This window comes from Acomys russatus, chromosome 12 (assembly GCF_903995435.1).
Source record: "Acomys russatus chromosome 12, mAcoRus1.1, whole genome shotgun sequence".
In the NCBI taxonomy this organism is placed as follows: domain Eukaryota; kingdom Metazoa; phylum Chordata; class Mammalia; order Rodentia; family Muridae; genus Acomys; species Acomys russatus.
In genome coordinates, this window is record NC_067148.1 from 51,983,665 (window position 1) to 52,000,584 (window position 16,920).

At 41.3% G+C, this 16,920-nt stretch overlaps 1 protein-coding gene across 1 annotated transcript in view; it reads right to left on the reverse strand.

The window, feature by feature from the left end:
* The window catches only part of Fbxl17 (F-box and leucine rich repeat protein 17), a 432,200-nt gene that overhangs the window by 301,730 nt on the left and 113,550 nt on the right, over positions 1 to 16,920 (reverse strand). The window contains exon 5 of the mRNA XM_051154429.1: positions 12,644 to 12,751. Coding sequence (XP_051010386.1) covers positions 12,644 to 12,751 — 108 coding nt within the window. The remainder of the gene's footprint in view (positions 1 to 12,643; positions 12,752 to 16,920) is intronic.

A 16,920-nucleotide genomic window follows, 5' to 3' on the forward strand; every position in this document is an offset into this window, starting at 1 on the left:
TATAAATATGAAGATGCCACACAACAGATCTGCTAAGAAGAGATTTATTTTGCGGAATGGGAGGGGAGAGGAATTAGGGCCTGAGTGGGCTATGAGGGCAGAGAAAAAGAGAGAGACACAGAGTGACAGAGACCAAGACAGAGAGACTGTGGGAGAGCAACTGGGAGACAGCCAGGACGGAGGGAGAGAGAGAAGGGGCAGGGGGCACCCCAGACAGTGAGACGGGGAGAGAAAACACAGCTGAAATGTGCCTGGCGCACACCTGGCAACATCCGGTGATGACATCAGAGGGTGTTACAAAGGGAGGGAGTGCATAATATTCCACTTATCAGCCCACTTCTCTGCTAGTCACTCTCCATTGTTTCTGAGTCCCTCTGTCCCAGCAATGCTCTCATCTTACTTTCCCGGGTCTGTGATTACATCAGGCTATGCATTCACATCTGAAGATATGGAAGGAGAGGCCTCCAGTAAGTGAGAAGATGTGACATGTGTCTTTCTGGGTCTAGGTTACCTCACTCAATATGATCTTTTCTAGTTCAGTGTACTTACCTGGAAACCTCATGATTTTGTTTAGAATTGCACAGTGTATATGTACATTTTCATTATCCATTCATCAACTGTAGGACAAATACTTAGGGGGTTTCCACTCCCTCTCTATCTTAAACAGAGCACCAGTGAACATGGCTGAGCAAGGATCTGTGGAGTAGAGGTCGTTTTATCATACTCCAAGGTCATACGGTACATTTATTTTTGGCTTTTTTCAGTATTCTCCACACTGATTTCCATAGTGGCCGCAGCAGTTTGCAGTCTCACCACAAGTGAATCAGTGTCTGCCATTCTGACTGAATTAAGATAAAAATCTCAAAGGTTGTTATTTGTATTTCCCTATTTTTTCTAAAAGATATTTCTTAGATGTTCTTTTTCTTCATTTCTTACATACAATACATGGAAGTCTGTATATGTATACGTATACTTTAAATAAAGTTGTCCCATTTGGTCTGATAATACTCTTATCAAGGACAATAGACTACCTAAATACTTGAAATATCAGCCATGCCCCCTTCTGAGCTTTCTTTCAGGAGGAAAAAAAATTCTCAAAACAATACAGTCTATGGCTGTTGCTCTTGATTGCCTCGCCAAAGTTAAAGATGAGTCTCTTTTGCTGAAGACACCGTGCATTTGAGACACAAGACCCAGAGATCTGAGTTGGATCTCAGGGTTCAGCTTTTATTGTTGTTTTGACTTTCTTTTTTTTTTTTAATTCCTCATATATTATTAGCTGTCAAAGATTCTTTCCCATGCTCCTTTGCTCCTTGCTTCTTCTTCACCCCAGTCAATAGTTTCTTTTGCTGTGCAGAAGCGTTTTGGTTTCATGAGAATCCCAATGTCAAGTGTTGGCCTTCACTCTTGGGCAAATGGCCTCCTATTCGGGAAGTCCTTCCCTACATATATATGGCATAGGGTACCACAAATGGCTTCCTATTGGGGAAGTCCTCCTCTCTATATATATCACATAACTTAGGGTACTTTTCTTCTATTTCTGGGGAGAATGAGATACAGATTTTACTGGGATTGCACTGAATCTGCTTTGGTGGAATAACCATTTTTCCAACGTTAATTGTGCCAACCCTTAAGCATGGGATGTCTTTCCATTTCCTGATGTCTTTGCCTGTTTCTGCTGTGGCTTCCGGGTTTCGCTGTAGAGTTCCTTCATTTCCGTGCTGTGGTTTGTTCCTAGATACCTTCTTTTCTTTGAGGCTTCTGTGAATGGCTGTGTGCCCACCATCCCCGCCCGCCCCGCCCCCCCCCCCCCCCCGGATGCCTGCTGGTGGCAACCAGAAAAGTTCTCCATTTTTGGAAATTTATTCTTTATCCTGACACGTGGCTGAACTTGTTCATTGTTTCTAAAAGTTTTCTAGTAAAATGTTTGGGATCTCTATCATCTGCAGAGAGGACCCCTATTTGTGCTCTTTTAATTTCCTTTTCTTTGCACTGCTTCAAGAACAATGTTGAACAGGAGTGGGGATAGCGGCCCTCCCTGACTCACAGCGGACCTCGGCCGAATTGTTTCAAGCTGTTCTCCACTTAGGATGGTATGAGCTGTGTGTCTCTCTTGTATGGCTGTTAGTATACTGAGGTATGTACGCTCTAGCCTTCCATTCTCTGTGACTTTTATCACATAAGCACGCTACATTTTAGGAATCGGTTTTCTGCATCTATTGACGAGGTCACATAATTCTTGTCTTTAAGTCCACTTACTGACTTGTATAAGAACCACCCCTGCATTTCAGAGTTAATGACAACTCAATTGTAGTGCATGACCTTTTGATGTATGTCTGCATTCTGGCTGCAATTACTTTACTGAGTATTTTCGAATCTATGTTCATTGGTGATTTCTCTCTCTCTCTCTCTCTCTCTCTCTCTCTCTCTCTCTCTCTCTCTCTCTCTCTCTCTCTCTCTCTCTCTCTCTCTCTCTGTGTGTGTGTGTGTGTGTGTGTGTGTGTGTGTGTGTGTGTGTGTAGCTGGTTTGGTTATGGACATTATACTGGCTTTGTAGAACATATTTGGGAGTGTTCCGTTAGTCCCTTTCTTTGCAGGGTTTACAAAGAAATGGCTGTACATGTTTAAGTGCCCAGTAGAATTCTGCTGTGAATCCATCTGGTCCTGGACTTTTCTTGGATAGAAGCTTTTTTCTATGATTTCAACCTCCTCACTCAGATCTGTTTGGCTGTTGACGTTATGTTGGTTTAATTTAATTTTGGTTGTTAGGCTGATTCTAGACAGTCATACATTTCTTTCAGACTTTCCAGCTTCTTGGGGGTACACACTTATTTGTGCTTTGTATTTTTTAATGTAAGCACTAAGTGTTAAACATTTCCCTGGTAGGTCTGTTCTCAGTGTGTCCCAGAGGTTCTGTTGGGTTGTGTTTTCATTTTCCTTTTGTTCCAGGAAGTTTTGTGTTTCATTCTTGGTTTCCTGTTTGACCTGTCCACCATTTAATAATGAGCTGTTTAATCTCCGTGAGTTTGTGAATTTATGAGAGATTTGTCTGCGGCCAATTTAAATTTTTATTGCATTGTTGTCAGATCAGATACAAGGAGTGCTCTCAATCCTTTTGAATCTGTAAATATTTGTTGTGCTCTCTACAATGTGGTCTATTTTAGAAAAGCTCCCATGTGGTGCTGAGCAGACTGTGTATTCCCTGGTGTTGGGATAGAACGCTCTGTGAGCGTGCTCTGTTGAATCCACTTGCTGTATGGTGTCAGTGAAATGTGACATTTCTCCATTTACTTTTTGTCCATATGGCTTGTATATTAGACAAAGTGGGTCCTGGCCTCACTGTCAGAACAGGGATCAAGAATAGAGTCAGCACAAGGAATTCTGAGTGCTTATGAGCAAACAAGGCAAGAAGAGTCCTGGGGCCCGAGTGTCTTGAAATCCTCAAAACTGTTCCTAGACTATGCTTTCTTGCTACTTGAAAGTCATGGGAGTGAATTTATTTCCAATTATTCATTACAACTGGCTATTGTTATTTGTTTCCATGCCTTGCGGAAAAACATTTTCGCCACATGCCACCAGCCCGCCACAGGCTGCTTATCTCTGTGACTGGACACTTTACTCATGTGACTCTTCTTCTCCCTCAGAGTACAAATCGTCTGATACTTTGAAGAAAGTTGGACACTTCATGACACTTTAGTCCACCTCATTTTTAGACTCTTCTCTCCCAGGTCCCCACTACCAACTAGAGCCTTTAACACCTACTACTAATGGATGGCATTGATCTGTGTTTTAACTCCAGTGCTGGACTTCCATGAAAACGAGCATCCCCTAGCTGATGAGTGTAGGTTTAGGATAGTAACGTCTTCTTAGCTGTTCCTTGACCAGAATGAAGTTGCCTTCTTTACCTCTTCTCGTTAGTTCTAGCTTGAAGTCTATTTTGCCTGCCTGCTAACTGGTCCCATTTGACTGGAGTGCCTTTGTGCACACTTGTACTCTAAAGCAGTGGCTACCTTTGAAATTATGCCATTTCAGCCAGATAGTGGTGGCAGACACCTTTAATCCCAGCACTCAGAGGAAGAGGCAGGAAAATCTCTGAGTTCGAGGCCAGCCTGGTCCACAGAGTGAGTTCCAGGACAGCCAGAAATATAAAGAGATCCTGTCTCAGGGGAAAATAAAAACAACAACATTTTGCTATTTCTTGTAGATAGCATATAGATGAGTCCTGATTCCTAATCTATCCAACCTGTGTTTTTTTAATGGGAAAATTGAGGCCATTGGTATTTAAAGTTATTACGGAAGTGTATGTGTTAGTTATGGTCATTGTGTTGTTGATTTTTGATGGTGGTGTTTGTGTTCTCAGTGGTATTCTATATTTTAATAACTATAACTTCATATTTATTTCCATAGACTATTTGGTATTGTTCTTTTCACATAATATTTCCTGTATTTTCCTTAGGCTTGGTTTGTTGGATTCATGTCGCAGAAAAAAATTTTTCCTTCAGTTGTGTCAGATAATTTTGCAGGATATATTATTTTAGGTTAGCTGTCACTGTCTTTTAGCACTTGCATGTGTTGCTCCAGGCTCTTCTGGCTTTCCGAGTTTCCTTTGAGAAAGCAGCTGTTATTCTGATGGGTTTTTCTGTCTATGTGACTTGTGTGATTTCCCTCAGAGCTTTCAGTACACAATCTTTGTTAAATATACTTAGTGTTTTGACTAAGTGGATATTATCTTTTCTGGTCTTGTTTAATTGGTGGTCTGAACACTTTTAAATTTATGTGTCTGTGTCTTTTTTTCCTTATTTGGAGGAAGTTTTCTTCTATGACCTTGTTGAAGACCTGGTCTGTGCCACTGACCCGGGACTTTTCTCCCTCGTTTATGTCTATAAATTCTAAAGTTTGGGTTTTCTGTTTGTTTTGGGTTTTGTTTTGTTTTGTTTCGAGACAGGGTTTCTCTGTGTAACTTTGGCTGTCCTGAGCTCTCTTTGTAGACCAGGCTGGCCTCGAACTCACAGCGCTCCATCCACCTGTCTCTGCCTCCCAGAGTGCTGGGACTATAAAGTGTACACCACAGCACCCTGCTTTGATCTTCATTTCAGCTTGAGTCGGCTTCAATGTTCTTTCTGTTTACTGAACTCCAGCTTCATAGCCTAGATTGTCTTTGTTAGTCATTTCCATCAGACTTATTCTTATACTCATTTTGTTTATTTGTTTGCTTGTTTGTTTCTTTTGGTTTTTCAAGACAGGGTTTCTCTATGCCTTCTCAGCCTTTCTTCTTAATTTCGTGGAGCTGTTTCTTTCTGTGTTCTTTAAACTCCCTGAATCTTTTGACATAATGATTTCTATATATTAATTTTTAAATTATAAATTTTTTTTCAATTTCTGAGTCCTAAATTTCATCTAGGTAATTCTCAATGGCAAATATTTCTAGAGGGATGGTAGGTTTTTAAAAGAAGATACTGGCTGGGTGTGGTAGAACACACCTTTAATCCCAGCACTCAGGAGGCAGAGGAAGATGGATCGCTGTGAGCTCAAAGGCAACCTGGTCTACAATGCAAATCTATGACAGCCAAAGCTATATAGAGAAACCTGTCTCAAAAAACAAAAACAAAAAAACAAAAAAAATGGAATCTCAGAGTCATTTTGATTTGCATTTCTCTGATGACTAAAGACACTGAACATTTCTTTGTTTCTCAGCCATTCGATATTCCTGTTGAGAATTCTCCGTTTAGTTCTGAGCCTCATTTCCCAATTGGGTTATTTGGTTTGGTGGTGTTTAATTTCTTGAGGCCGTTATATATTTTGGATATTAGACCTTTGTCAGATGTAGGGTTGGTGAAGATCTTTTCCCAGTCTGTAGGCTGTTACTTTGTTCTGTTGACATTGTATCCTGCCTTACAGAAGCTTCTCAGCCTCATGAGGTTTCATTTATTAATTGTTGACATTAAGGCCTGGGCTGTTGGTGTTCTCTTCAGGAAGTTGTCTCCTGTGCCAATGTGTTCCAGGCTCTTTCCCACTTTTCTTCTGATTTAGTGTCTCTGGTTTTATGTTGAGGTCTTCAATCCACTTGGACTTGAGTTTTGTGCATAGTGACAAATATGAGTCCAATTGCATTTTTCTACATGTAGACATCCAGTTAGACCAGCACCATTGGTTGAATAAGCTATCCTTTTTACACTGAATAGATTTGGCTTCTTTGTCAAAAATCAAGTGACCATATGTGTGTAGATTCATTTCTGGGTCTTCATTTCAATTCCATTGATCAACCAGCCTATTACTGTGCCAGTACTGTGCTGTTTTAATTACTGTTGCTCTATAGTACAGCTTGAAATTGTGTATGGAAATTCCTCCAGAGGATCTTTTATTGTATAGAATTGCTTTGCTATTCTGGGTTTTTTGTTTGTTTGTTTTTCCATATGAAGCTAAGAATTGTTCTTGCGAATAAGAATACCTCAAGTCCCAGCTATGCCACTCCTGGGCATATACCCTAAAGATGTTCCACCATACAATAAGGACATATGCTCAACCATGTTCATAGCAGCCTTATTCATAATAGCCAGAACTTGGAAACAGCCTAAATGTCCCTCAATTGAAGAATGGATAAAGAAACTGTGGTACATTTACACTATGGAATACTACTCAGCTATTAAAAATAAGGAAATCCTGGAATTTGTGGACAAATGGATGGGACTAGAAATGATCATAATGAGTGAGTTAACCCAGAAACAGAAAGACTCACATGGTATATAATCACTTATAATTGGGCACTAGCCCAAAAAGTATGTCTCACGAAAGCCTTCACTTACCAGGAGATTGGGATAGATGTGAGGACATCCTACTGAGACTCTAGGTAAGAGAATTATAGGAGATGCAGAAGCAGAAGGACCCAGAGGGTCCTAGAAACCTACAAGAAGAACATCATGATGGATGGATGGGGGCCCAGGGGGGTCTGCTCAAACTATTGCACTAACAAAGGACAATACAAATAATAAACATCGAACGCCTACTCTGATCTACCCAATGGACAGGACATTCTCCAGTTATGTGGAGAGCAGGGACTGACTTTGACATGAACTCTGGCGCTCCATATTTGACCACCTCCCCTGGTGGCACTCAAAGAAAGAATAAGCAGGCCACCAAGAGGAGACTTGATAGCCTATGACCATATAGTGAAGGAGGAGGTCCCCCTTGGTCTTAGACCTAGGGGAGGGGAATAGGGTGAAAGCGGGAGGGAGGGACGAATGGGAGGATACAAGTGATGGGATAACAATTTAGTTGTAATCTGAATAAATTAATAAAATTTAAATTTAAAAAAGAAGATACTGGCTTGATTGTTCATGTTATTTGTATTCCTGTGATGAAACAGGCTGGTCACTGGAGGAGAACATGGGACGTGTGTGTATAGAGCACGGTGGGGTGTGCATCATCTTTATCCTGTCTTCTGTTGATGAACACTCATGGCTTCCACATGGCAATCGTAAACACTGCTATAATAATTTGGGAATGAGAAGATCTCTTTAGGACATTGAATTTAGTTTCTGGATAATTGATCACATGGTAATTTTTATTTTTCCTTGAAAAACATCCATACTATTTTATGTAATGCTATACTAATATAAATCACCACTACTAACATATAGAGTTCACTTTTCTCCAAATCTCACCAATACTTAGCTTTTGACTTTTGGATAGTAACCATTGTAGCAAGTATGGAATAATATTATGATTTTAATTACCATTTTGCTTATGATTATTAATGATGAACATTAAGCCTTTGGCCATTTATGTATCTTTTCAAAATGTTCATTCAAGTGTTTGAGTTTGAAAAGTTTAATCCATCGTTCATTCCTTCTTTCCTTCCTTCCTTATTTTTGGGTTTTAAATTTTTTTTGGTATTATTCTTTATTAAATGTGTAGTTTGTAAGTATTATTCCCACTCATTCTATTTATTTGTTTGTCATTGGAGACAGGGATTCAGCCCTGACCATCCTGAAACTCACTCTGTAGACCAGGCTAGCCTCATACTCAGGAATTTACCTGACTCTGCCTCCTGAGTGTTGGGATTAAAGGTGTGTGCCACTGCATCTGGCTGCATCTCTACTCAAGATAGACAATGAGACGCAATATTCTTACCTTGTAATTTCTTTATCAGGTTTTTTTGTGAGGGCAATAGCAGGTATGCTTATTTCTTCCCTAGTCCTTGGTAGAATTCTCTACTGACTCCATCTACACTGGAAATACTTTAAGCAAAAAGGTTTTTTAAGTAAAAATGCAACATCTTTAAGTGACTCGGGAAATCTTGGTTATCTACAGCACCAGTTTTTGTTGTTGTTTGTTTGTTTATTTTCTCCTTTTCAGGACTGACAGCCTTGTCCTGTTGCCCCGCTGGCATTCAATTCCTGGGTTCAAATGATCCTCTGCCCCACATGCCCAGGTACGTAGGACTTCAAATGCATGCTACTGTGCCTTCTTTGGTGAGCTTTGGGAGTTTTCGATTTCAGGTAAAGCTTCTTCATCAACACTGTCCCGTCTATATGTACACGTTTGTGCATAATACCCCTCATCCTGTCCCGGTAACATCGTTAGCACCTGGTACAAGTCCTGGTGTCGGCACTTCCATGTTCCTTCCCCTTGTCAGTCAACCTGGCTAGATTTCACATCTCTTGTCTCTTCACAGCTTCTGGTTTCCTGTTGGTTTCTGTTGTGCTGGTTTCCACCTGCACCTTTACTACTTTCTTTCGCTGACTCAGGATTCCAGTCTGCTCTTCTTGCTCAAGTTTCATCAAATGGAAACTAAGCTCACTGATTTGAAAACATTCTTTTTTTCTTAAGCCGGTATTTAGTTCTACCCATTTTGCCTATGGTATGAACTAGTAACACTTCAGGAAATTTGAAACATGCATTTGTATTTTCATCTACTTCAAAACACTTCCCAGTTTTTCTTTCCAACTCCTTACTCAGGGGCTGTTTGAGGCTGGATGCAAAGGGCATCCTCTCCGATCTCTTGGGTTTCTCCGTGTAGTTCCTCCCACACCAGAACTCCATCCTGATTCTGACAATCTCCTGGATGGTTAGTTCTGGCTTGTCACATCACACAGTTCACTGGGTCCTTGTGTGTTACCCTTCCCTGCTCTGTAATCTAGAAATCCTTCAGTGCAGCCCACTGAGACAATCACAAGACTCTTCTCTGTTTGCCAAATCTCAGGGATCACTGTTCATTGTTGCCTGTTTCACTTTTTTTCTTTCGTAAGGCACAGTCTCCCTATTTAGCCCTGACTCTGTGGCTACTCTCCATGTAGACCACAGTAGTATCAAACTCACAGAGATCCACCTGCCTCTGCCTCCTGAATGTGCAGATTAAAGCATGTTCTATCACGCTTCGCTTGAAACTGTTTTCCCTTCTGCGTTTTATCTTTTTAAGGGTTGACTAAGGCAAGACAGTAAATCTGTTCCCAGTTGTTATAAACCCACAATTTTCAAATGTTTGACTTGTTTTAATCCCTTGTTGTGAGGTCTCTTTCTCTTACTCTACGCATTTGAGCCTAAGCCAGTGGTAGTTGGTTGACGTGAATTCCAACTACTTTGACATGTTCCTTGTGGTTGCTTTAGTGACAAGGAATACAGTGGCACTCACTCTGAGCAGGGAGTTAACTGTACACTTTCATCTGCTGGATTTGTTTTTTAAAGAAGCAAGAGAAAGACATTTTATGTTTACAAGCAGGTGGAATGCAGTGGCAAGTCCAACTCTGGTGCACGAGAGCGGCTGGCACTCTGGCCTCTTACACGGAGCCCTCAGCTCTTATCTGACATAACTGGACATTTCCACACACACTCCAGTGGACCTGATTCTCCATTTACAGGATAGAGAAGTGTAGAAAGAAGGTACCGGATTGTGACAGCATTTGGCATTAGCAGAGACTCCTGATCACTATGTGTGGAACAATAACTATCACAAAGAAAGCTCAGAATACAGCTAAGACTGAGACCAAGACTGAGTTCGACCAAGGCGACCACACTGGCAAGATAATGGTGACATTCCTCCATCTAGTCCCAGTCCTTTGTCCTCTGGCCCTCTGCTTAACAAATAAAGAAGCAACAGAGCCCACCACCGCCTTTTTTTTTTTTTTTTTTTTTTAACTAACTAAAACTTTGGACATCTCTCAATTTGGCTGAGAAGCTTCTCAGTCCCCCCAGCCCAACAACAACTAAACTCTTTTACTCTTTAAGGTTCAAGAAATCATCATCTAAAGATATATCGTGCAATCCAAGTGTGCAATTTCCTACACAGAAATTAATGCATAGAGACATTATGCCATATTTATTTGTAAGATACAAAAAAAAAACCCCACAAAATCATGAGTTAAAGAGATTTTTAATCATGTAAAAAGTAAACATATTTAAGGTGATTACTCCCAATACAATTATTTTATATGCTTCTATTCATTTCATTAAAAATGACATATAATGATAACAAAAAAAAAAACAATCTTAAGGGGCACTTGATGTATTTACTAACATTTTATAAGCATGCTAGCAACTGGTTAAAAACAAGCTTAAGTCCCACAGGCGTACAGAGATTTGCACGCTTACTAGGCAATGCCACCTTGCTCTCATTTGAGTATAGGAAAGCAAGCAACACGAGAGCACAAGGCAGTCTTTGCATCTACATAAATATACTGTTATGGGGAAATGTGTAGATAAGAACTCTGAGGAGTCTAGAAGTTTCCACCTATTAGCAGGTCACGCCAAAAGCCTTGCCTACTTCCCCAGCAAGCAGCAATTACCAACCACACATTTTCTATAGCTGCTACTTCGTCGTGGATAACTTGGACTTGGGCTACCTCAAGAACGGAGGGAAGTGCAAAGATCTAGTAGTCGTGTTCTGTCTTTAATCAGTACAATTCTGAGTAATCATAAAAATCCCACATATGGTCACTGCAACAGTTGTGCACAATCTGTTCATCCCATGGCATTTCTACTCTACCCAGCGTCAGAAGAGACTAGAAAAACATTCATCTCCCAAGCCTGTCAGGCCAAGGTTTCAGGGATTGAATAAAAATATGTGCTTACATATGGTCTTGGTTATACTAAGATGTGCTGGTATATCGATAATTGATATGCTATCTTTTCCTCTAACTTTAGGCGCCGATCCTCTGAATACAATTATTCTGACACAGTCTAACCACGGGCTCTCTTTAAAACATGCTAAACAAGAATGGTGATTTGATTTCTTTTTTTAATACCGAAGTTTGCACTAATTTTCTATCAATTTGCATAGTGTGAAATTTACATTAATAGTAATAGTGATGAGCACTGCTTCGCTCTTACTGTGGTCACAACACTTAGGGAAGCAATTCCCTATATTCCCTTAGTTAATAAAATGAATACATAATCTGCCCACTTAGCTAGTAAGTGGCAGAGCCAAGGACCAAACAGAGCTGACACAGGAGCCCAGGCACCTAGTCACTGCCCCCAGCAGTCTTATGTAATGCAGAAACATTTTTTTTCTTTTTCTAGGAGGAAAGAAACATTACTCACTAGGCTCTAGCCTTGAAGAGACCAAACAGACCAAGCACGAAGAGAGCTGTGATTTTCCTATTATCCCAGCATCGTGCTGCCGGGCACTGGTTCTGTAACCCTTATGAGAGAAAACTGAAGGGCAAGGCTGTTCTGCCACTAAGTCAAAGGAGCAACTCCAGCACTCCTTTCCTAAGGACAACGTGCTAAGAGTTAAAGCCGCACAATGCACAGGTCAGGTGGCACACGGGTTTATTTTATAGGAGCCTGTTCTTTAGCACATGGATATAAAAATCAGCCCCTAACTATCTTGGAGCTAAGGGATGGAGCAGGAATGAAACAGCACTGCCAAAAAGCAGATGCCTTCATCATTTCCGAAATACAGGCTGGGTTGTTAGTGAACTCTGAGCCACCAGGCAAATGTTGTGGCATATATTTCTCCCTTTGCCTTATCTGTTCAGATTAGTCATATGAAATTGCCTTTTTACAGCAAATGGTCCCACGACACAGTGATAGAAGAGTAGCTGAAACACAGCGAATAGATTATCTACATATAATGCTGTAAGTGATTTCAGTTTCTTTAGTGCATGGTTTTATAAGCGTTAGCAATGAAATGTAAAGAAGGCACAGCTTTATTTTAAAATACGGATTCTATTTATGAGAAGGTAAGGAGGTGGTTTTATCAATCTGGTTTTTACTTTATCAAACGCTGGCACACTTCTGTAGCTATCCAGCTACTCTCCCTCAACTACATTTGGAAATACCGGAAAGCCAGGCACAATTAGAAGATGCCTGTAAGCTAGCCACTCAGAAGAGAGGCTGTTCCAGAACCTAGGAATTCGCAGCGAGCAGCTGGGCAACAGACGACCCTGCTTCCAGACAATGACCTGAGGTGAGTGTGACAGAACTGTGACTCCTGCTAATCAATGGCTAATGCAAGAGGACTCCAGGACCCACATGTTGAGACAAAGGCCAGTCGTGGCCACAGAGTAAGAAAGAAAAAGATGGCTTGGGATTCAGCTCTGAGTTTAGTGCTTGCCTCAAAATGGGAGGAGGGTGATGGAGAAAGAAGGGTGATGTGCCCCATCACCTCCATGACCCTCAGAGGCAGCAGGAAGATGGTACTTACCTTGGTTAGGTGAATGACCCCTTTGGAAGTAACTGAACAGCCCATGAAGCCAACATACTGGAGTTCGGGGCAGTGCTCGGCAAACGCCTTCACAGACTGGTCTGTCACCTAGAGAGAAAACATGAAGAAAGCTTCTTGAAGTGGTATCATCACAGTGAACTACGATGTCACACCTACAAGCGTCGGCTTCCTGGCGGCTCGTGACATTTCCCTTTCTGATAGTCCATCTGAGTCAGCACACAAGTGTAACTAAGTTACTGTCCTTGACCTAACATCTCCTATACGTGAGGTTTTTATACATCTTTATATAAACGAGAGATATTGACAAAAGCCATTCTACTTCTTGTCCTGTGTCTCTTCCCCTCTCTTCTCCTCACATTTTTATGGACACTATTTACATGCTATGGTGGCGCACGCCTTTAATCCCAGCACTCGGGAGGCAGAGGCAGGCGATTGCTGTGAGGTCAAGGCCAGCCTGGTCTACAAAGTGAGTCCAGGATGGCCAAGGCTACACAGAGAAACCCTGTCTCGAAAAACCAAGAAAAAAAAAAATCACCCTTCAGCTCAGTGATTAGTAAGATATTGGTAAGCTGGGCAGGGTCACCGGTACCTAATTCCACACGTTCATTCCTAGTACACCTAGTGTACTGTCCTCCAGCTGGGAAACTATCTCTCTGCCTTGAGCCTCAGGCTTTCACTACGCCTTGTGTTCTCCTGGTTCCCCAAGTTGCCAAGTACAAATCTTTAAACTTCTCAGTCTCTGAATCTTATAAGTCATCTCTCTATATGATGTTCTTGATAGAAAAAGAAAATCTCCTTCGAGTTTTATTTCTCTGCAGAATCCCAATGGAACAAATCCTCTGAGGACTTTATTATAAACTTCAAAGTAAAAGGGATGGAACCCAAGGACCCATATTTTTAATAAATCCCCAAGTGACTCTCAAGTCACTCAAAAGTCAGAAGCCCCAGTGATACAAAAAAGTTAAGGTATTAGTTTTGGAAATTTCTAACTAGCTTTGCTTCAAGCATGAAAGGCAGAATGAAACTCCATTTTTTGCCTCAATCATCTACAAAACTTTTCTCCACATACATGTTATCTTTCTTTAATTATGTGAATTTTTTCTTTACGGATTCACAGAGGTTCAAGTTAAATCCAAACACATGTTACCACATGATTACTTTCAGATTTACTTTTTGTCCAGTGTGTGCATATGTGTGTGACACCTGTGTGCCACAAGGGGGCCCCAGACCTTTTATAGATGGTTATGAGTCACCATGTGGTTGCTGGGAACTGAACTCAGGACCTCTGGGGGAGCAGCCAGTGCTCTTATCCAGTAAGCCACCTCAGCAGCCCTTTTCGTCCAAAACGAAACCAAAAACATTTGTTAGATTTCAGAGAGCAGTGGCATCCACTGTTTTCGTATCCATCTTAATATGGATGACTCGAATTTTTATCTTCTTTATGCTCCACAGACAGTGGGAAGCAGAAGTGTGCACAAAGCATTAATTCTGAAACAATCACAGGAGCATTTCCCTAAAGTAATGAAACCAAGAGCATCCACGGTAGGTCTGATAAAAGATTAATTCTGCCTTCAACAGAAAGTATGCTTAAGCATATTAAGACTAAGGGTGCCATTGATAAATTAAAAATGGGCCTCCCTTACACTCAGCTTTCTAAATACATTATGTTAACATGGAATACATAAGGCACTAAAATCCCCAGGAGCATCAATTGAACACAATCTTTAATTAAAAACTAAAAGAAAGGTTACAGAGGTCAATACATGGCCAGTAAGTTAAATACCCTGTTCAACTTTACACTGGCATCGAGGCTTTTCTTGAGGAGACTGGAAAGAAGAGGAACTCAGATGGTGATAGAGAACACAGGCGGATCTGGGTCCTGGGGTCCTCCTCAAACTAAGGCACCAGCCAAGGAGAATATAGGCAGTAAGCTTCGAACCCCTACCAAGACCTAGCCGACGAACAGGATATTCTCCACCGTTGAGTGGAGAGTGAGATCTGACTCTCACATGAACTCTGGTGCCCCTTTTCTGACCACGTCCCCTGGATGGGGAGGCCTGGTGGCACTCAGAGGAAGGATAGCAAGTTACCAAGAAGAGACTTGATATTCTAAGAGTATATATAGGGGGAGGAGGTCTCCCTCAACCACAGACATAGGGGAGGGGAGAAGGGGGGAAGTGGGAGGGAGGGAAGAATGGGAGGAAACAGGGGAAGGGCTAACAATCGAGATGTAATATGAATAAATTAATAAATTAATAAAAAAAAGAACACACGGACTAGGGTCCCAGGAACCTGAGCTTTTAGAGAGAAGGAAAGGACAAGACGGAAGGGGAAGGGGAGGGGAGATAGGGGAGGGGGGAAAGGGGAGGGGGGAAGAGGAAGGCGGAGGGGGAGGAAAGGAAAGGAAAGTGGTGGTAGGCCTTTCTCTTTTAGCGGAAGCCATCAGAGTAAGACAACGGAGAGGAGCCTCCAACATCAACAGTGATCCCACAAACAGAAGATCAGTGAGTGACCTGAGACAGAAACTCTGGCATAAACCTAAATACGGTTGTACAAGGCAAGTACTGGTGGGTTTCAGCTTCTCCAGGCCCCGACATGGATGTCCCACTCTTACACATGAAAAGGTGATTTTGAAAAGTCACTTCTCTGTACTCTGGGTCTTTCTATAATAAAGAGAAAGCAGCAGCGTCTCCTTCTTGAGTAAAATGAGAGAGTAAATAAAGATAAAGCAATGCGTGGCAAAGGCTTTGAACAGTGAGCGGTCACACCTCTCACTAGGTGTGAACTAGTAGTACCACTTCTGAGCACATTACTAACTCTCTGTTCTGAGTCACGGCCAGATCTAGGGAGCCGATGAGTGCAAGAAAAGAATTCAAGAGCGCAGCAGAGCTGACATAAGCTCCTTTGTTCTTCTACTCAGTCTGGAGCTCTAGGTTACACAGGAAACTGTAAAGTGATGCTGATGGCGACAGAGGCAAAATCTGTTGTGTCGACTCTTAAACACATCAGAGCCACAGAGGGAGTGCTGACGTCTCTGGGTAGACACCGCACTGGTTTGTTTTTAAAAGAGCCTCTGAGATTCCGATGCTCAGGTTCTGGTGAACAAGGCCAAGTGGACCTTCAGAGTGTGGCTTTCCATGTCGCGGCATCTTCACCTGGGACTGTGTTCAGACAGCAGAACTTGGCCTGCTACCTCTGTGCTGACCCCCTAATGTGCACATAATTCCAGATCAAAAGATGAAAAACTAAATAGTTATTTCCTAACCCTGGTACTATGGTGGCTCTGAAAATAACCTTTAGGTACAATTTCCCTATTTTAAAACTATATTTTTACATTCCTGGCATGAAAATACTACAAAATTTACTTTTTTTCACTGTGTAGTTCTAAAATGCATCATTTTTTTTTTCTGAACAAATGCACTTTGTCCTAAAAATAAAATAGTATAGCTGGGTATAGTTCATATGGCTTTAACAAGGTATTACCAATATGCAAGCCATCCATCCCCTTACCCTTTGCACCCATATGCAGTCAGCCACTCCTCCACCCCAAAACTCTAGCAAAGACTGCCGATATGTTTTGTCTTTGTAACTTTGCCTCATCTAGAAACACTCATATAACTACAAGTCCATCATAAGTAGACTTTTGTGTAATTCTTTCCCTAGTAAAATGTTTTTGGGATTTATCCATATATGTGTGTCTATACAGTCTGTGTATGCACGCACACACACACACACACACACACACACACACACACACACACACACACACAATCTGTATTTCAGTAGAATTGTTATCGCTATATAGAATTCGACTACACACAGGTCATTTGACCAGTTGATATTTGAAATCATTCTAACTTAGGATTTTCAAAGATGCCACTCCTCACATGCAAGTCTGCATGTGGAACTGTATTTTTACTTATTTTTAGTAAATACCTAGGATTAGAACTGATCATCAGTTTATGTCTAATTTTTATCATTTAAGGAATTAGACTGTCTTACTAACTTGCAGGAGATTTTTACATCTCTAGATATAAACCAGTCCTAGGCTATATCCTGTTTTTTCACTTTCTTAATGACAGTGTCACTAATATCCACGTTCATAGTGTTCTTGAAATTAATATTTATGTCTGGCATGCAGTGAGGACAAGGGTTCACTTTTACTGTAAGTATATCCAACTGTCTTAGCATCCTTTGTTGACGTCACTATCCATCACTGAGGAATTTTAGGTTTCTAAAATGTGTGATATGTTTAT